Raw genomic sequence first — 21,474 nt, 5'->3', positions numbered from 1 at the left:
GATGTATTATATATGCTTGTAGATTGTTGTTTGACAATAGTTTTCAGAACTCTCATGTTGGGTTCAAAAGGAAGCAACCTAATGGGGTCGTTCATAAATTAGCAGAGGTAACCCCATCACATGCTAGCTCTCATGTTTATGATGATGTACTGTCGTCTATATGGAATTTGATAGCTAATGAAATACAATGAATTTCTTTTCTAAAAAAATGATATCTTAATAATATCTAAAATATATTTAAATCTAAAATCTTCAAAAAAAAATAATAATTTAATTTAAGCATTATGTTTTCAATGAACAGCGCATACGTCCATATGATAGTTTAAAATAAGTTTTTTTTAGGGAATAGTTTTAAATAAGTTTTTTGTTTTAGGGATGTTTAAACATCAAGATTAAAATTATTTTATCTCTTTATTAATGAGACAATTTTTTAGCATTACTCTGACTGCATAAACATTAAACCAATTAGTATAAAAAACTAATCAATAGTATACCATATTCCACTACATTCTCATGTGCCCAAGTACAACCAACCAGTTACTCTATTTTGATGAAAGACTATATACCCGTCCTTTCCATTCATGATTAATACATTAACTTAACAAAATGATTTGCTATGCCCTTGAAAATTTTGTAATTAATATTCCATTCGCGATGAAATATAAACTAAAATAGTAGTTAAAAATTCAATATATATGAACTAATTTTTTTTTTTTAAAGAATATATGAACTAAATTTTTATCCACATTTATATTTCAACTATTCTATTTACTTTTTTCTTTCTTTTAAGGAAACTATCATATTTACTTATATTTCATTATGAAGAGTATACACGAGCAAATAAATATTGTTTCATATGAAACTTATTTTTGTATCATTTAATCATTAAATCTTATGGCTCTGTTTGGTAAAAATAGCGGATAGCTGATAAGCTAGCTGATAGCTTTTAGCTGATAAGTTAACTGAAGTGTTTGGTAAAAATAGCGGTTCAACTAGCTGATAAATGTAAAATGACATAAAAGGTATTCTTAATTCATAATAAAAATTATATCATTAATTTAAGTATTTGTAATTTTGTAAACTAATTTTTCTTTAAAAAAATACTTTAAATTTATTAATTTAATATATCCTATGTATTATAAATTAAATTAAATTTTATTCACTAAAATTTTATCTTATATTTATTATCATTTAAGTGTTTCCACTTTATAAAGAAAATAACATTTACCTCAAAAACAAAAAAAAAGGTAGCACTAATAGAGTAATATTAATAACAGAGAATAAAGAAAATAACACTTACCTAAAAAAAAAAAAAAGTAACACTAATAGAATAATAGTATTTTGTTTCGTAAAAAAAAAAAGAAGGTATATATTTTTCAAAAAAAAAAAAAAAAAGGTCAGCTGATATATATACAAAAATTGGAATAAAGGGATGGTAGTCTTTATTACGTAGCTTATTATTAAAATTATAATGGATAAAAATACAATTTAAATGAAATAATAAGGGTAAAATTGGAAGAAAAAGTGAGAAGATATAAGCTATAAGCTCAAATGCTACTTGGAATAGCTTCTGAAAAATAGCTTATAAGCTCGTGAAATAAGCTATAAGCTCATGGTGAAAAAGTGTTACCAAACAGAGCTTTTTTTGTCAAACGAGCTTATAAGCTATAAGCTAAAAGCTAAAAGCTCTTTTTTGGGGTTTCCCAAACAGACCCTATATTACTTCGGATAGTTTAATGGTATCATTTAAGTTAAATTATATCAAGGGTTCTTTAAATTTGAGCTTTATAATAGGTTAGTCATTTAAGTTATTTTTGTCACACATAAGTCCTTTAAGTTTGAGATTTCTAACATATTGATCTTTTAAGTTATTTTGGTCACGCATAAAGTCTTTTTAAGTTTGTAAACGTTTTCAATTTAGTCATTCTGTTAACCAAAACGATGATGTGATAGAAGGACTAAATTGAAAACTTTTACAATTTTAAAGGACTTATGTGTAGGTATGGCAATGGGGCGGGGTGGGGACGGGTTTTGTCTTCCCCATCCTATCCCCTACTCCCATATACTTACCCGTTACCCTACCCATATCCGACGGGGATAAGAAATTGAATCTCATCCTCGTCCCCAATGGGTTCGGGTATTCCTGCCTCATCCCCGTCCCCGTAGTGAATCTAATTTTTTTGATAAAAAAAGAGTTTTTTTAAGCTTCAATGGTAATATTGTAATGCATTATCCAACAATTTGCGTTCATTTTAACATTTTCTTACCGAATAATTCGGTTGCTCCTCTAACTATCAATGAAAGTTCTTTATAAAAATGAAAAATATGACATTTCTACATTCGGGTAGGGTTTGGGTATGGGTTCGAGGTGGGTACATATATCTCCGTTATCCGTCCCGTACCCGTATTTTGAAATCGGAGAAAACCCAAACTCAGTCAAATCGGGGAAAACCTGTCAAATCGGGGTTGGTTTGGGCGGGTGCCCATGTACACGGAATTTGTTGCCATGTCTACTTATGTGTGATCAAAATAACTTAAAAATCAATCTATTACAAACATCAAACTTAAAAACCTCTGCTGTAATTTAACCTATCATTCATTGATCCGATGATAAAAACGACATTACACATAATGCAAAACATATCGTATGTCTTGTGCAATGGGATTTGTCCTATCGTTAGATCATATATGAATCAACAACTTAGAAAACAGATTCCAAAAATGAAACAGGAGTCAGGACCAAAGTCTTCACTCTCTAATACCCAAGCGAAAAATTATAGATACAATAATCATTCTATGATTAATAAGACTGAAACCACATGTTAAGTGGGACCAAACATATCAAATAACAATCATTTGCATGAATTATAAGGCAGTTAAACCAAGTAGCACAGTGCAGCCTAATCATGTCCCCTAATTAACAGTTGGTTCTTCTTTTCTTTTGAAATAAGTTTATAGAAGGTCCTTAAACTATTCTTCATCCAATTATTTGGTCCCTTTTTTAATGGAAATCAGATTTGATGAGGCCCGGAGGAAATGTTAATTAAGAACAAATTAATGTTTTGGAACCGTTACAAGCAAATCAACAATTAATAATTAAAATACCAATTCCGTTAAAGAACCTTCATAATCATAGCATCACGCACTAATGCCTTGGACCATTGCAAAGAGCAAATCCTCAATTAATAGCCAGCGTATCAATTTGATTAATTGTATTGAAAACTATTTATATTATAGTCTTCAATGAAATAACAAAGCATTTGACATACACATTCATACCTCCCATTTAATTTTATGAGTAAAGTTTGCAATCAGGCAATCGATATATCTCTAGTCGTTGGAGTGAGATCGCCAGTTCAAATTTAATACATATTTTAATATTTTTAAAATCTAAAATACCGAACTTAAAATCTTATACCGGTTTTGGATATGTCTTTCACAGAATGCAATCTCAATCCCTTTTAATAGGCATGCTAATTTAGAGGTTGGTCCATAGTCTCTAGTATATCAATAGTATAGTTCCTAAGTAGGATAAAAACTATTTTGGTCTTCAATGTTGAAATTTTACTTTGATAAGCAAAAAAAATCATGAAAAAAGTGCATACCCTACCCAGCATTGCACTAAAAAAACTCTACACATCTTCTATTAAGGGTTGCATCGGACTCACGCAATCGTATGCCTGAGTCCAACACCAAAAGAATACGATGTATCTAGATTCAATTTCCCATCCCTAATCTTGATCCATGCCAATTTCGTCAACATTTAAAAGCTTATTTTTATGCAGTTTGAAAATAAGAGAAAAGATGAGATTAGGAACTAAATGATTGAATTGAAGAGTTTAACGATACATTTTTTTTCCTATTTAGGGCTACATTAATCCCTTTTTATATGTTAAAGTCTTATTAACAGACATTCAAAACAATTGACTGAAAAACTAAATAGCTGTATGCGACAATAGCTTAAAAATAAAATTGACACTTAATTCAATGAGTAATTAGTAAAAGTGTAAAACACAAGAAGGGAGCATGATTTTAAAGATAGAGTTAAGACAAACCCCTAATTAAAAAATAACTTAAAAAATTAGTCAAAAATAATTAAAATCATAAGCTCGTAACTGAAATAAAATAGTTTCATGATTTTCATACTTTTTAAATTTACAACTTCTACATTTCTTTGAGGCATAAAACAGTAGAATCAGAATGAAGATTAACATCATAAAGATAAAACAAAAATTAATATATTTGTGTTAATAGTAAGAGTTATTGTTACTATTTTTGATTATATCAATAATCTACAAAATTTCATTTCAATTTCAACCTCTATACAAAGGAGAACGTTCCTGAACAACTTTAGAAGCTTTCGATTGCCGGAAAACCTTCATCGGACTCGGAAAGAACCATCCCTTTCCCTTCGAACGTGGCGCCGCTCTAAATTCTCCGTCACCGGCAGAAACCGCCGTTACAGCAACCGACCTTGACCTAGCCATAACCGCCGCCTTTCTACTCACATCACCGTCGATTTCCTCCGTCAACACCTTCTTCATCTCCCAATCTCGCTCCGATTCACTCCCTCTGTTACTGTTACTCTTATGTGCCTTGAAAATTGACCAAAACGACCTCGCTGACTTGCTTCCGTTAATCGCCGGAGAATCTCTATCAGGTACCAATTCTTTATCTCCGCCGGCGCCGGAGAATCTCGATCGCGATCGGAGAAACGGAATCGCCATAGACCGAGAGCGTCGTAGCGGAGGCTCACGATCGATGAGATTGTTAACTTTACCAACCGCTCCGACGCCGTCGCCGGTGACGGAAAATCGAGAAAACGATGAAGACGCCGATGAAGAAGATGAAGTTGAAGCGTAACAAGAACACGGGCGCACGTTAGCGCAGTCAGGACAGAGAGCAGCGAGACGTTCACGGAGACAAACTGGACAAATACCAATCTTCCTTCGCTTTGAAGGGTGTTTTAGACATTTCCATATCTCTTCTTCGTCGAGATACAACGCCATTTTCTTTCTGCTTCAGTTTCTTCTCTTTGTTTTCTTTCCTCCGTTTTTCTTGAGAATTTTTGTGATTTTTTTTCGTTTTCGTTCAGTGGGTGAGGCTTTTAAAAGAAGAAGAGAGGAGAGTTAACCATGGTTAAGATAATTAGTGGGAAGTTTAACCACGGTTAGTTAAATGAGGTTAGTGACTATTGGGTTGAGGGAAATCAAAACACCGCGTTTTGTGTAACGGTTTGGACTTCTTGTCTACTTAGTTTCATTTTAGTTATGGTAAAAAAGTAAAAATATCTCGCACTCCGCCGTAAACATGACAACAAAGTACATATGCATGGATATATGTTCGAACCAAACTAAAATTTACGATTTTTTTCTGATTTAATTGGGTATAAATATGAGTTTATGTTTTCTTCAATTTTAAAACACGAATATGAGACGGGTATTAGAGATATAAATACTCATCTTGAACTCATACTTAAATATGCTTCAAATGTAAAAAATCAATTTATCTTTTCTTTTTACATAAATAGAAATTCAAACCCTAAATCATTTCACTCGTACAACCAAAGTCTCAGTCTTTCAAACGACACTCACTTCTTTAAGTTCTTTCTCTTCTCATTTCACATCTCTAAGTCCTCTATCTTCTCCTTTCACATCTCATACCCTTGGTCTCTCTCTTCTCTATCACCAACGGTCACTGATCGTCATCATCTCTTTGCTGGATAATGCAATACAACATTGAGTTTGTGGCTGAAAAATACTTCTTTTTTATTAAAAAAAAATATTCAGTATGAGGATGGGGAACATGGATACTCAAACCTGTCGGGAACATGAATGAGATTTAATTTCTCATATTTGTTGAGTATGGTAGGGTACCCGGTAAGTACTTGAGAATATGATATGGGGACGGAGAATGTAAATTCCATTCCTACCCCGCCCATTACCATGCCTACTCGGACGCATGTGTGAAGATCAATTTCTCACTAACAAAGATCTATTTAAAGAGTTAACATCTTTTAGCATATTTTTTTCATACACATTTGATATAATTCGAGACAAAATATTTACTAGAGTCAGGTAACTACCATTTGTGTTGTCTATTAGTCTAATTTCGTCAGCGGGGCTTGTTTTTATGATTTGGTACATGTTCAGATTCAAAATAACGAGTAAACCATTGGTCATTTTTGACAGAATTTAATAATTTATTGTTGTGGTGTGTATTTTAATGAATTAGTATTAAAAAGGTGAATGTGATTGTTGGGAGTTGTTGTGTATTGACGGGTTCTAATGGAGAGGTGTAAGACACATTGAGAGCGTTTTCACATCTTGAATGGGACTTCTAAGCAACTCAACATTAGAGGACATGGTCCTACTCCCAACAAGATTATTACTTAATAATGCATGCAATAAAAAAAAGTGAATGAAGTGTGACTTAAAGCAAATCTTATTTTATTATCTGAATTGGAATCTTTCTATCAATTTTTAATTGTAATTTACTTATGATCCAATTAAACTCTGAATTATCACGATCCATTTTTTTTAAAAATTGAAATATTTAAGATTAAAAGGATAATGCTTATTCGTTAAAAAAAAAAAAAAAAACTTATGAAAGTTAAAATGCACATATTTATGTAAAAACTACTAATATATGATTTGGCTTATTTGATTTTTTTTTTAAATGTTAAACTAGGTCACTTGAATTGACACAATCGAACCTGAGACTCTGAATAGTAACATACTTCAAGATCTCAAGTCAACATTATTAATTATATCCGAAACTTTGAAGAGTAACATATTACAAGGTCTTAAACCAACATTATCAGAGAGTTTTGGTATTTCTGCTGAGCTTTTCACCGGATAACCATGTTACTAAGCTCATCATTTTTCAAAATTTGAAGTTTTTAGACTTTAGTTAATGCTTAATTATCATAAAAGTTTATATTAAAGAAACTATTTCTCATATATGGATATAAGTAACATAATAGAATCCAGAAGTCCTAGCTCAACTGGCAAAATGCCGAAATTGTTAGGTCGGATGCCATCACCAGAGTTCGAACCCCAATACCTCCACTTGTGTGTGTGAGTTTATAATGGTTTTACCATTTCGTCTATCTACATAAAAAAAAAAAAACATAATAGAGCTAAATTCCTTTTTTATTTCTTAGGATCATGTTAACAAGTTTACTTTTATTTTAAGGAATGTTAACAAGTTTACTTGAAACCCTACTTAAAGCAGTTAATTTTTTTTTTTTTTTTTATGTGTATAGAAACAACATTTTTCTCTTATTAAAGTTCGATACAAAATAATCATATGAAGATCACTTAAAAAATTGAGGAGAGATCATTGATGATCATCTAAGTATATCATCATCTTATTAGTGTAACTCAATTGATAAATTTTATAAACATTTGTACTAAGAGTTAGAATTCAAATTTCAAATTCTCAACTTATAGTATGTAATTAAACTATTTAGAGAAAGAAAGAAAAAGATTTGACATCGGAGTAAAAAAAAATATTGACACTGCCATTATTGTTGCTAACACCCCAATTAGTATATGTTATTACCAACTTTGTCATTAGGTTGTCCTTGAAAGACACTCCTCATATTTAAGTAAAACCTAGTATACGATTTAGCATATTTGTTTCTTTGCGATGAATATTTTAGAAGTAAAATTTTAACCATTCCCTCAACAACAAAAAAAAAAAGTAAAATTTTAACTTCAAACCTCCAAAGTGAATGGAATAATTTTATTTGAATTTTGCTATTTTTTATTAAGCTTTAGTAAACTTTTGAAATAATTTTTGAATAGCTATGGTTATAGCTATTTTAATAAAATGTTTATTTTTGTATCCAAATCAAAAAAGCAAAAAAGTTTTTTTAAATCATAAATAATTGTTGAGAGAGCATGTTAAGAATATATTCTTCATTTAATTAATCTAATCATTAAATTCATGTGAAATGCCACCACATGTAGCATCTACAAAATCAAAATGGTCAAAGCCATTGAATCTTGGAGTTTCTAATTGTTTGATAAAGCCACGTGCAAAGACAACAGAAAACAAAGGCACAAAGCAGCAACATCTTTGACAAAATCTTGTTAACTCTGCTAAAGTCGTACGATGCATTTTGCACTTAGGTTATTAAATACAACTATAAAATATTTTGATATCAATAATGTCAATATTTATCCTCTCTATAATACACATGATGAAATTTTAAAACCGTTGATATTTTCTAATTCTGACGGAATTCTGGAAATCCATAAATAAGTCATGGACCACTAATTTTATGTTTTCTTTTTTGTACAAAGTCATGTACTACCAATTTATATTTTACAGATGTAACATGTATGAAAAGAATTATTGCCCCCATCGAAAGTGATTGTCAATTTGTCATGAAAACTTTTGCTTCTGCCTGTTTTTGACAAGGATTTTCTTTGATGTATTATTGGGGTGTCTTTTCAGAAGGCATGCTTTATCAATGCATTACATTGGCATGCTTTAGTAGATTAGGCCTTCTTTGGGAAGATCTAACTGCTAATTTATAATGGGTAGTTTATAACGTACATATAAAATCGTATAGCAAATAGAGACATTTGGTAACAGTTTTTCTTTTTATCACAAGCTTACATTTTTGAGAAATGCTACTTCTTTTTTTTTTGAGGGAGAAATGCTACTTATTACGTAACATGTGTGCAAGAATACCAAGAATGAATCTCTACCGTCAATTACTTTGCCAACTGCATATCTTTTTCCTCTGAGTTTTTTTTTTTACCAATACAAATTTAATTCATCTACTAACTATTTATTAAATCTATCTATCTATCTATCTACTAACTCTATTTATTAAAATTGATGCTATATGAATTTACAATTTTGCCCCTAGAAGGGGCAATTTAGTAATTCTATAACTCCTTAATCTTGGTGAGTGCCACCTCATCCAAATTATTTTATTTTTTATTTTTTTATTTTTTATTTATTTTATATTATTTTCCTTTTTATTTTATATTTATTTTGTAAGAATAAAAATAAACCTAAATTCAGTTGATTCTACATTATCGTTGTGGGAGATTAAGTTATCGTTTGACCCGACTTTTTTCAACTTCTCTACGTTTTTAAGGAGAAGTTAGGCCAAACGCAATATCAATTAAGTACTTAATAAAAAAAAAAATTTTTGAATGCCTAAAATTGAAGGGAATGAGCTTTGGCCAAAAAGTTGTTGAAAGTTACTTTAAAAAATTATTTCTCGATAATTTATTTCACAAACACCTCTTTTCAACTCACGCTGGGAACATTTTCTTTTATTTTTTAATATTATATTTCAATATATATTTTTCTTCCATTTTATTTTATTTTATTTTTTGAACCGTTCCATTTAATTTTATTATCTTTTTTTCAAAGAAATTTTATTATCTTTTTATCACTTATATATTTAATTTCAATATCGTTTAATCATCACAACCTCACAAATATTTTTATTCACGCTGTCATTTAATGATACCAAATATTTTTATTTCCTTTCTTCAACCTCACGAATACACACACACACACATTAATGTATAGAGTAATATTTTATGTCCGTCTGTCTGTTTTTTTGTTTGTTATGATAATGCATATAATTTTTTTTAGTGTTGTGTTGAGTGCTATCTACACCGCCGTTGTAGGAGATTAAGATATTGTTTGACCCGGTTGTTTTTCAACTTCTCTATATTTTTAAGGAGAAGTTAAGCCAAATACAAAATCAATTAGTACTTATTAAAAAAGGTACTTTTTTTAATGCATAAAATTGAATAGAATGAGCTTTGGGCAAAAGTTATTGAATGATACTTCACAAAACTACTTCTCGACAATTTTTATTCTTTTTTGGCTTTCGCACCGGTTTCTGACCCACCAAAGGTGGGCGACTAATCCGGTTCATGCGTAGAAGCATGCACACTGGTCAAGCGTTGTTCCTCCTCGGAATCGAACCCGGTATTCCCCGGGTACGTCCTTGGAAGGAGCTCCTTGCCACTGGAGTCCAAACAACTTGGTTTACTTCTCGATAATTTATTTCAGAAGCATCTATCTTCAATTCACATTGGGAACCTATTCTTTTATTTTTTAATATTATATTTCAATATGTTTTTTCTTCCATTTAATTTTTTTTTGAACCGTTCCATTTAATTTTGTTTAAGGATGTTCCTCTTAATTTTTCTACCTTTTTTCAAAGGAATTTTATTATCTTTTTATCACTTATATATTTAATTTCAATATCGTTTAATTATCACAACCTCACAAATATTTTTATTCACTCTGTCATTTAATGATATCAAATATTTTTATTTTCTTTCTTCAACCTCGCTAATATACACACACACATTAACATTTAGAGTAATACTTTTTGTGTGTCGGTTTTTTTGTTACGCTAATGCGTATTTTTTTTTTGGCATTGCATAATACGTATGATTATTTTTATAATATTTTTTATTTTAATTAAAAGTAAAATTGTAGATGTCTTTTCTTCAAAAAAGGTATAGATGCCTAAAAAAATTATACTTATATATATTGCACCTGTATATTGCTGGTGTAAGCCCTAGAGGCCAATAGTTTATGTTAAACTTATCTTATGTATCATGATTTTTATTATTGAATAATATATGACACTCTTTATTATATTTATAGTAATGTTAATAAAGTCCTTAAAATAGATAGTTCGTGTAATAATATATTAATTGTGACTTAATCATGAGATTACATTATCATAAAGAACACTATTCTTAAATGTATCCGTAGTCAAGCTTTAATATAATTAGGATAATAATAAAGCGTCGAGACTACTATGTATGTAGACTGATGACCACATCTCATGGGTTATAGATATGAGATATTAAGTCTATACATATGTATAAATATTAGGAGTAATATTTATATTGGATAGACCCACCGTGAGAATACTACATAGTACGTTATGAGATTAATTGTCATAAGATTTTCTCACAATGATAATAGTGTATATCGCTCTTAGACCTGAAACCACTATGATCTCTTGATGTGGACTCAAGTACTTTGTTTCCATTCTAACGTTGTCTGTAAAAGAATAACCATAACGTTGGTTGATGGGTACTTGATGAATCATGTTGAGGGACATGAGTGTCGTAGATGAGATTTGTCCCTCCTCATAAACAGGAGATATATCTTTAGGCCTCTTGATGAAATATGACTGTAAAATTGCATGGCCATGCCGAACTAAGTCAATATGAGATATTGGACTTATTCGTTATTCAGTATATTTCGGAATCAAGAAATATAAACATTGATCTATACAAGGGTGACAATATCTATGCATTGGGGTCAATAAAGATATCGAGACAAAGGAGTAATTGTACACATAATTATTATCATGAAAAAGGTTTCGTCAGATCACTTGACATTCTTGTCACACACAAATAACAGTCAAAAGAGAAATATATAAGTATGACTTATATAAGGGTGCGTTTAGTAAATAACGTTAATTAGTTAGCAGAATTACTAAACAAGTTATTGGGCTTACTGAAGCCCAATAGTGGCTTCTGACTTGCAGAGCACACAAGGAGTTCTATAAATAGAACCCTATTACTGAAGTTTGAGGTTGCACATTTTTGAGAAACCTTAGCTCTCTGAAACTTCTGATTCCTTGGCTAGCACCGAGTTTTGGAGGAGCACTGTTCGTTTGGACTTGTAGAGGCTTTGCTGCTGCTTTGTTGTGATCGTGATTCCAGTTTCCAGTTTTCAGCTTTCAGATTCCACACTTCGAGGTAACAATCGGATCACTGATTCATGTGTAATTCGTAATGATCCAAGGAAAGAAAATTGAAAATTTTTATCCGCTGCTTATTCTGTTTTGAATTCGATTTTCCTTCAGTGGTAAGGTTTTGACACAATTGTTAATTTACCTTCTGGTACTGTAGTTGAAAAATTGATGTATGTGGTTTATTTTAGTTTTTGTGAGTAATCCTAAAGCTGTAACAATTTTCATATTTGGTTAATTTTTTCCTATATCATTGATCATTGAAAAATTGGTGAAAATTTGTTTTGGTCACATCATTGAGGTCAAGAAAGTTGATGATACAGAATTTTGTGCATTTAAGTTCACGTTGATTTCATGATACAAAAATTGATCACATAGAAATATGTTAGATTCTTTCGATATGAGAATGAACAAATGGAATAAAATTAAATGATATATTATTGTATTTCCATATAGGACTTTCAATGTCAAAGGATTATGACTACATTAAGGATCTCAAAAATGATTTGGACATTTGAAAAATAGGATTTGGAGTGCTGGATTCTTGGATTGTGACTAGTAGTAATGAGAATCAAAGGACTCCAAATCCTATTTTCCAATTGTCCAAATCATATTTGTTTTATTTGTTTTTGTATTTCTATTTCTATTTTTATGTGTGGATTCTTGGATTGGACATTAATGTTGTTTTTGCTTCTGGTACAAAGGTGTAGAAGTATGACAAGTTAACTGACATTGTTACTCATGAATTTCGCTTTAAGTTATTTAAGAAAATTCAAGATGGAAAGTTCAAAACTGACGTTTTATATTGTATAGTTATGTGCTTTAATTTATTTACGTGTTTTCTTTGATTATAATGTTCTTATAGATGTAATTTTTTTTAAGAAATCATTGTGGTTCTTCATTAGATTGTCATTTATGAACGACAACAATTTCTTAGGAAAATGCAGCTATTTCCCTTAATTTGCTCATTTCTCCTTTATAACAAAGATTTTTCTATTTTAATCCCTAAAAAAAAAAGTTTTTTTTTTAAAATACAGTAAAAGTGATTTATTTAGAATATCCGAGTTTGTGCAATATTCATTAATTTGCACATTTTTTTTTTGAACAAATTTTTTACAAGATACATTATTCAACCCGTGCGAAGCACGGGTTTGTAACTAGTATCATTAATAATAAGGAACAAACACAAACACAAGGTGATTGGTCTAAGAAATTACCGTCTTTGCAAGAATATAAACAATCATATTTGTTTGTTGCTTAAAAGACTTTACTTCAAAGTTAGGATTAGCTAAAATACTAGAAATTGAAGAACTAAATCAGATACTCTAGTAGATCATTGTCGGATGGTCTTCACAAGAATTTGATAAACATTTTAAAAAATTACACATGTCTGTCTGAAACTGCTCATGAATTGAAACGCATCAAGGAAAGCAACAAATTCACCTATCATTGTTGACATTCATACACATTTCCAAGTTGTTTTTGTCATCGCAAAGAATCCATTGATGTCACCCGAACAACAAGTTGGACTTGTTATAAATGCGTTATCGAAAAAACTGCATCGACATTGCATTTCACCTGGCCATAATTCGGTTTCACCCAATTGTGCTCATGTTGTATACTACTACCACAACGATTATCATCAAGCCTGTTTTTCCTCATATGAATGAATTGGATACCAATCACTTGTGTCCCCGATTGAATTTCATCCAATTTAATGCTACTCCACACCAAAGAGGCCATAATATAGCAGCAACCTGCCCTGCAATCAGTCACTCTTAGTTGCATATATCAGAAATCACTTCCTCGACAGTTTGTTGGCTTAGCAACTTCTGATGCAAAACATTACTCAAACTTGCATCCTGCCAACATTCAATACCATATGTGATTACTGCATATATCATTTTTTTCAATACCATATGTGATTGACAGGGGAATAGTATATATGTTCATTATCCGATCCCTCAAAAAAAAGTATATATGTTCATTATATAACAATGTATGACTTGAAGGACGAATTTAATCATCACTTCCTCCCATTCTTTAGATAAGTTCATGCATCTCCATAGAATTCAAGTTCAACAAAAACAATTAGTATTCACTTCGTCAAAAAAATAATGATTAGTATTCAAGTATTTTTATTATTATTATTTTGAATTAGGAAATATTTTTAATAATTTTTTAAAGATATATTTTGTAGGTGTTTGGAGGTTGAATGTTATAAAAATTAAATTGAAATTGTTTTTATTTTTATTTTTAAATTCAATAAGAATACAATAAATTGTTGCAGAATCTCTATTGGTGACCACCTCTAAAGTCATCTGTGTAAAAAATTATAACTAATTGAAAATTAATATAAATAAGGAGGGTTGTTAAGATTCAATGTAAACTCTCTTAAAAAATAAAAAATAAAAAATCATTGTAAACAAAAATATTTTGGAAATGAATCATAGTCTTTCCTCTTTTGGAAAACACAATATGTGAAGTGAAGAATCAAAACAATTCTTCTCTCTTGTGTTGTCCCTCCTCGCGAGTCTCTCTCTCACCCCCTAACCACACACACTGCCGCCAGTCTCAACAACAGCTCTCTCTCGCGTAAGCCCCTGCCCGCTGGTGCTTCTCAGCTGCTGCCTGCTCACTCTCTCTAAGGTAAGCCAATTCATTCTCCAATTGCTGCTTCTTTTAGAATTGGGAATTGGAAAATTGCTTTGTAAATTTGTCATCTGTCATATTAATTATGATAAATAACCCAAATTTCAACATTTAATTGTGCTTTGTCATGTGAATGTCGATTAGATGAATTTTACTTGTTCCTAAATGTCTAGATCCGCTCCTCTTTGAAATTTTGAAATTGTTAGTTCTCCAAATGAAACTGCGGCCTCTCTCTTCTCACCCTCGTTTTGAGTCATTTCTTATACTGAAACTGCTATGATGCTAGCATTGTGTAACATTCACTTCTTAGTTGGATCATCTGATGGCTGGTCTTCCCACGTCTAATATTTTATTGCATATATTAGGTCTTGTTTTCACGACCACCGTTGTATTCTTCTTCGGCCGCCACGATCCCCAGGACATGTTAGTATTACCAAGGCAAAATATTTATAGAGACCAAGTAATGCGACCAATTCATCCTGTTGAATCCAGTTCAATCAGTAATTCAGTGCCTTTAGTTGGTGTTTTGAATCATTTTAATACACCTATAATTTACTAGTTGTTTAGTATCGAGAATTCAAATATTTTGACGTTGATTGTGTTGTGAAGATGGAGTTTTGCCCTATGTGCGGGAGCATGCTGATGCTTGAACTACCCAATTCGAGTCACGACAAATTTCATCCCACAAGGTTTTATTGCCTCACTTGTCCATATATTTGCCGAATCGAGAAAGGGGTATGTTATGTTATGTACTCTTCTTCTATTTTCCATTTTCTAGTACCAGCCAGTTACCTTCAATTCAACCCATTTCATCATGTTTTTTTACTTTACAGGTTAAGATTAAGAGAAGACAGATGCTGGTTAGGAAGGGGATTGACCCTATTATCTCCCATCATGAGATCAACAAAAATAAACCAAAAGCCGACGGTACTACTTTTCTTTTACTTTTCTCACGACAATTTTTGTCAATCATCCTTCTTTAGCTCATCGTGGACCTGTTTACTTGGATAATCAAATATCAATCAATACTAGTTTATGTTTATTTTTGAAATAATTATATCAATTGGCCGAACTGTTTTATTGGTCGTTGGAGATGATACGATCTGTTTTTAGTGATTGGGCTCTGAAGATAAATATTTGGGATTACCCCTCTTATCTTATTAACTAAAGATCTTCACTTGAGTTGAATGTAATCTAATGCAAAGGGATAAACGGGGATTTAGTTTAGTGTAAGGCAAGCTTGTTTATTTTTTTCTAGCACTGTTGAGGTCACCCACTATATTTTGAAGGTTTAAACTTTAAATGTCAAAATGTGAAGCCAAATCTAAACCAGCAATACTTTTACCATATATATAAGCTGTCTGATATAGCTTAATTTGTACCTGCCAATACATATCAAATTTGTTTGATTTGGTTTTAAAGACGGTGTGCTCAGCTATATTTACGAGCTTTAAGAAGTAGGGAAGTGAAGTCGTGGTATGGTTTTCTTTGTGAGTTTGCATGTTTCAGTTTGGATTATCAACTTCTAATAGGAACTGTTGAGTCAACTCCTGATAGGAACTTTTAAGTTTATTTTCCTTGCACTAAGTTTGTCTTGCTTTTCATCATGCAATTTCATTATGCTTTTCTTTTACATGATTTACGGTTTGAGCAGTTGAATCGCGAATTAACACTGTTTATGGTTTTGTTATTTGAGCGGTTCAACCACCGTTTGTCTTGGTTCGAGCGGTTTAAAACAGTTGAATCATGATTTAGATGTCTTTTTTTACATGATTTACGGTTTGAGCAGTTGAATTGTGAATTAACATTGTTTATGGTTTTGTTATTTGAGTGGTTCAACCACTGTTTTGTCTTGGTTCGAGCGGTTTAAAACAGTTGAATCATGATTTAGGCGTCTTGTCTGCTCGATGTCTGTTTTTTTTTTAAAAGTTGGATTGATTTTGTCCTTGGTATGTTTTCTTTCAGACCAGATGATTAGTAACTATCCCCCTAATTTTTGTAATACTGTTTTTTTTTTTTGGTACAAAAGAGGGCCAATGGGCCAATTGTAATACTGTTTTTGTTAAGGTATAGAATAATTATGCAATCCTATTTTTATTTTTTTTTAATAAAGTAATTATGCAATCCTTGTTTCTTTGTTATTTCCTTTATCATTATTTCCATTGTTATATCTTCCTTTTCTCACTCATTCCTCTTATTTTTTTCCCTCCTAGTACCATGCCCAAATTGTCGCCATCCTCAAGCTAGTTATCACATGCAACAGACTCGATCAGCTGATGAACCTGCAACAATATTTTACGAGTGCTTGAATGAAAAGTGTGGCCACAAGTGGAAGGAGTGAGATGCAACATATATATATATATATATATATATATGGGGGATGTATCAAATGAGAGGAAGTGTTATAATGAGAGGCTGAGAGGAATAGACTATGACCCTTGCATGAAAATGAACAGTCCAGATTAAAAGGTTCACTTAAACAATGAACGTGACTTTTTTGGTTGGTCTACGCGGTTGCTGCTGCCCTTTCTTCTTCCTCCTCTTTCTCTCTCTCACTCTCAGAAACTTGCGTTAGCTTATGTTCCTGTTCTTTGATTTTCTTGTGTGCTTTCCTCCCAACAATCTAGACTAATAACCAACACGCTAGATTAAAGTTCCCTTTTTGATGGTTTTGATAATTTCATTCTATCAAAATTGAAAATCCATATTTATCTCTCAAATTAACTCTGTAACTCAAAAAAATATGTTTCTTAAATTAATTATAATTTGTGTAAATGAAATTGGATAAATATCCTTATCAACTTGGTCTTCCACCATAAACATGAAGAAGCTTCCTTTGAACTATAAACGTGAAGCTTCCTAAACAAAAACAATTATCCATAGCTTCAAAGGGCATATCATAGGACAGAGATCTGAAGCCTTGAAATTTCAATTTCAATTTCAAGAGTATAGTGAAGATTTTATTTTATATGAACCAGATGTGAGATGCCTTTGTATATCTCTACGTTTGAGATTTAAAAATAAATAAAAATCATGCTTTTAACATCCAGAACATGGACCGAGTTATAGAGATTAGAGAGCAAGTTGAAAGAGACGAAGAAATGAATGGCGCGTGGAGAAACCGTGAAACTAAATGAAAAGGAAACATGTGCATATTAATTAAACACTATCTTAACCGTTGACTTAAATCTAATGGCTATTATTTGGTCCTCTCACCCTCTCATTATAACACTTCCTCTCATATATATATATATAGGGTATATCAAGTGAGAGGAGTAATGAGAGATGAGAGAAATAAATAATGACCCTTTGATTAAATTGTACGGTGCATATTAAAACTTTCACAAAATTGCACCTGATTTTTTTCACATGATTTTTTTCACACACTCGTCTCCTTCTTCCTTGCCAATCACGCCCTTCCCCTTCAAAACGCCTACAGCTTGATTCTTCACAAAACTTCAATCCGCTAAAATACTCTAATCAGTAATACACTAATTATCTTGAGAAATTATTGCAATCTTTTCGTTGTCGTAATCTATATCAATTTAAACACCTTTTTTTTTTTTTTTTTTTTTTCAATTTTAGATCTGGATCTTGCTAAAAAGGCATAGCTTTTTACTCATTAATTGGAAAGCCATAGCCTTTTTAACATCGAAACTCATTTACTAGAAGCCGTTAACTAGAAAGCCATGGCTAATGTTTATTTTCAGACTCAAAAGCACGTCTGATCAATTGCTGAAAGAAAATTAAAACGAAAAAAAATCTTATTGGGGGTATTGCAAAGCCATGGGTGAAATCTTACATTGGGGGTATTGCAAACTGGAATTTTTTGTTAATTAAAACGGAAAAATGATTAATTGAATATTAATTTGATTTGTCATCATTCACATAATTAACCATTATTAGTGAATCTCAAGGGAAAATAGTGCATGACATTCTCAGCGTAGGAGATGAAGAGGCGTGTGAGGATAGTGTGTGAGTGCACTGTTTAATGAGTAATTTCATCTCATCCGTAGAGATTAATCCATTGGTTATTATTTGATCCTCTCACCCTCTCATTTAAAAAGTCATCTCATTTGAAATGGCCTATATATATATATATATATATATATATATATATTTCTATTCTATGAAGATTCAGTGGCTCTCAAGAAGACATTTATCCTAGCTAACTAACTATGAGTTTCAACTCAGTTTATTTGGCAAGCCAATCTTATTCATCTCCTATTACCAATTTTGCATTGCTACACTGTTATATGCTAATTGTTTATTTTCCTATGGTATTTTACTATATATGTTTTTCTGGCATGCAACTGACAACGAACCTGTGATTCTTAATACAGCACCTAGAATCTGATGCAGTAAAACAGGGAAAGCTATGCATACCAAAATTTTTGTCACTTTCTTTTCTATGTTTAGAAGCAACTCTACCATGCATGTTTGATCCTTTTGCTGGTTGGATTGGAATCTAATTGAAGCTTGACATTGATCAAAAAGCAACTCTACAGTGGTTGATTCATTAAATTTCCCTAGTGTAACGTTTTTTGGTGTTGCCAAACATTTTTCTTTTTACCTAGGTTTTGCCTTACAGATGTATCAATGTGAACTTCGGAGTTTGGAGAGTGCCTGGTATTTATTGTCGCTTATGCCATTTTTTTAGAGTTATAAATGTAAACCTATTGAAATTAATACTTTATGATTGGAAAAGAAAGTGTTCTAGTTGAATCTGAATCGTATGGTTCATCCCTCACATATCAGAAGATTCAAAATCGCCATTTTTCTTCTTTGAAGATCACATGTCAGAAGAAAGAGTGGTTTATGACATTTTTCTTGTTATTAATGTTTAATATTTTAATACTATTGGATTTATGTTATTCTTTTCTTAGCACCATTCCAGAGGGCTGGATGAGCAGAGTAAGATAAAGTATATATATGCACAAATGTTGTGTGTCTGAATCTTGCACCAAACAATTGTGTCTGAATCTTAAAATTATTTATCTATTGGTTTATTTATTTTTTACAAAATCTATTGGTTTTATTAAGTTTAACCAGTTGTGATGTTGTTTGAGCATCTGAAGTTAAAGGCTCTATTCTCTCCCATGATATTTTTTTTTCTTTTCGAAGAAGTTAAACCAATCGATCAAAATTGATATTGGAGAGAATCCCATGATATATTTTTTTTCTTTTTGAAGAAGTTAAATCAATCGATCAAAATTGATATTTGAGAGAATCGAAGTTGAGACCTTGAGAGTTCCCTCTCATACTATTAACCGTCGACCATCTAAGATTTGGTGTTAAAAAATGTCCAGCTTTCTTTTGTTAGATGTTTTTAAAAAAATATATAATTTAATCAAACCTATCAATATATTAAATAGGGATTTGTTAAATGCACCGTAAGGGACACTTTCTTGTTTTTTGTTTTTGTTTAATGCACACTTCAAATTATTTGTTAATTTAGACCACCTTCAAAATTAATGAGTGCATGTTAGTAAATTTTAGGCCAAATTGCATTTTTAGTCCCTTAACTATTTAGGTAGTATCACTTTGGTCCCTTAATTAAAATTTGATTTATTTTGGTCCCTTAACTTCTTTCCATTACACATTTTGGTTATTTCTGTTAGTTTTAATTCAAAAACGTTAGGTTTTCTTCATTTTATTTTGGAATTTTTTTGGGATTCTTGTTGTTGAAGGCTGATGAAGATGATATGAGGATGAAAAAGAGGAGAAGAAGATGAAGAAAACCTAACGTTAATTTTGATTAATAATATGACGATAATTTTGATATTATTGTTTTTCTGAAGGTGTGTTGATTTTATTAGATATAAAATTTAGGTTGAATTACATTTTTGGTCCCTTAATTATCTAAACTTAAAGTTTAACTTTTAAATCTTTAAGTCTTTAAATATGTTATGTTGTCTCCGACCATTGAATAATATCCACATCAATTAAGGTGTGTTGAGGTGAATAACAAATTCTATCAAAAAGTAGCGTTTGTAGTCCAACGGTTAGGATAATTGCCTTCCAAGCAATAGACCCGGGTTCGACTCCCGGCAAACGCAATTTTTTTTATCCTTTAATCATTTTTTGTTTATTTTATCCTACAACTGTTGTGTAAATAATGATGAGACGACGAATGTTGTTTTTGCATAAATTGTTACTTCATTAATTGATTGGTGTACCTGTTGTATTTGCTTCTCCTGATAGTTGGTCAAGTAATAAAAATGTTGTATTTTCCGCCCAATTAAGGTGTGCTGAGGTGAATAACAAATTCTATCAACAAGTAGTGTTTGTAGTCCAACGGTTAGGATAATTGCCTTCCAAGCAATAGACCCGGGTTCGACTCCCGGCAAACGCAGTTTATCCTTTAATCAGTGGTTGTTTATTTTATCCTACAACCGTTGTGTAAATGAATGAATAATATTTTATTTTACATTTCATAACAAATTCAAATGAACAAATAAACTTCATTAACATTTTATAATTTCATGAATCATTTTAAAATATTGATAATGTAGAGGCTAGGCTGATATGATGATACAATTTTAAATATCAACTTCAATATTGACATAATAATAAACACGAGTAATCCATGAGTATATATCATTCAAAATCGAAGAATACAAGTAAGTTTTTAATTATATAATTTGTGACTTTTTCAACAAATATCTAAATTGGTCCTTAAAATTATAAGATCACATCAATCTTGTTCTTTTCATTTGCGATTCCAAAATGATTCATGAAATTACAAAATTTTAATCAAATCCGCATTTTTTATGATTGTAAAGACTAGAATGACATTAAGTTGGTTATATTGAAATTAAGTTGGTTAAACATTTGTATATTCACCATTATCATCCAAATGGAATATAATACCTTAGAAGTGATGAAAATAATGAGTACAAATGGAAAAAATATATATTACTTTAAATTGAAAATTGAAAATGACATTTATTTTAGGACATTTTAAGTCTCATGTACATTTATGTCAAAGGACCTAAATGTTGTCAATGGTCTGAAACCCTCTAATGCATCCTGCAGACAGAATCATCAATAAC

The 21,474-nt window shown here is 31.1% G+C and overlaps 2 protein-coding genes and 2 non-coding genes across 5 annotated transcripts; 3 read left to right on the top strand and 1 right to left on the bottom strand.

Annotated features, from left to right (window-relative positions):
* Positions 1 to 4,189: 4,189 nt before the first annotated feature.
* Positions 4,190 to 5,102, bottom strand: LOC11430295 (uncharacterized). The gene has a single exon (XM_003612845.4). The coding sequence runs from the start codon at positions 5,007 to 5,009 to the stop codon at positions 4,314 to 4,316; it is 696 nt and encodes a 231-aa protein (XP_003612893.1). The 5' UTR covers positions 5,010 to 5,102; the 3' UTR covers positions 4,190 to 4,313.
* Positions 5,103 to 14,223: 9,121 nt separating this feature from the next.
* On the top strand, positions 14,224 to 16,953 carry LOC11429365 (DNA-directed RNA polymerase III subunit RPC10). 2 transcript variants are annotated; one of them, XM_013598222.3, is made up of 5 exons: positions 14,224 to 14,416; positions 14,785 to 14,879; positions 15,029 to 15,154; positions 15,253 to 15,346; positions 16,633 to 16,953. In XM_013598222.3, the coding sequence occupies exons 2-5, from the start codon at positions 14,841 to 14,843 to the stop codon at positions 16,758 to 16,760; spliced, it is 387 nt and encodes a 128-aa protein (XP_013453676.1). In that variant the 5' UTR covers positions 14,224 to 14,416; positions 14,785 to 14,840; the 3' UTR covers positions 16,761 to 16,953. The 2 variants fall into 2 exon arrangements, with proteins under 2 accessions (XP_013453676.1, XP_039690552.1); XM_039834618.1 differs by lacking the exon at positions 14,785 to 14,879 and having other exon boundaries at positions 14,226 to 14,416.
* Positions 16,954 to 20,406: 3,453 nt separating this feature from the next.
* On the top strand, positions 20,407 to 20,478 carry TRNAG-UCC (transfer RNA glycine (anticodon UCC)). Its single transcript has one exon. It is a non-coding gene; the product is annotated as a tRNA-Gly (tRNA).
* A 224-nt stretch (positions 20,479 to 20,702) lies between these two features.
* TRNAG-UCC (transfer RNA glycine (anticodon UCC)) lies at positions 20,703 to 20,774 on the top strand. Its single transcript has one exon. It is a non-coding gene; the product is annotated as a tRNA-Gly (tRNA).
* The last annotated feature ends 700 nt before the right edge of the window (positions 20,775 to 21,474 follow it).

The sequence above is a fragment of the Medicago truncatula genome, chromosome 5 (genome assembly GCF_003473485.1).
Source record: "Medicago truncatula cultivar Jemalong A17 chromosome 5, MtrunA17r5.0-ANR, whole genome shotgun sequence".
In the NCBI taxonomy this organism is placed as follows: Eukaryota; Viridiplantae; Streptophyta; class Magnoliopsida; order Fabales; family Fabaceae; genus Medicago; species Medicago truncatula.
Note: the sequence above shows the minus strand (reverse complement) of the source record. Positions and strands in the feature narration are given on the sequence as shown.

Excerpts from the sequence above, each read along its gene's own strand:
- LOC11430295 (XM_003612845.4), bottom strand. The coding sequence starts at position 5,009 with ATGGCGTTGTATCTCGACGAAGAAGAGATATGGAAATGTCTAAAACAC.
- LOC11429365 (XM_013598222.3), top strand. The coding sequence starts at position 14,841 with ATGTTAGTATTACCAAGGCAAAATATTTATAGAGACCAA. Across the intron at positions 14,880-15,028 it reads AAAATATTTATAGAGACCAA|ATGGAGTTTTGCCCTATGTG; the intron begins GTAATGCGACCA and ends TGTGTTGTGAAG. Across the intron at positions 15,347-16,632 it reads AAATAAACCAAAAGCCGACG|TACCATGCCCAAATTGTCGC; the intron begins GTACTACTTTTC and ends TTTCCCTCCTAG.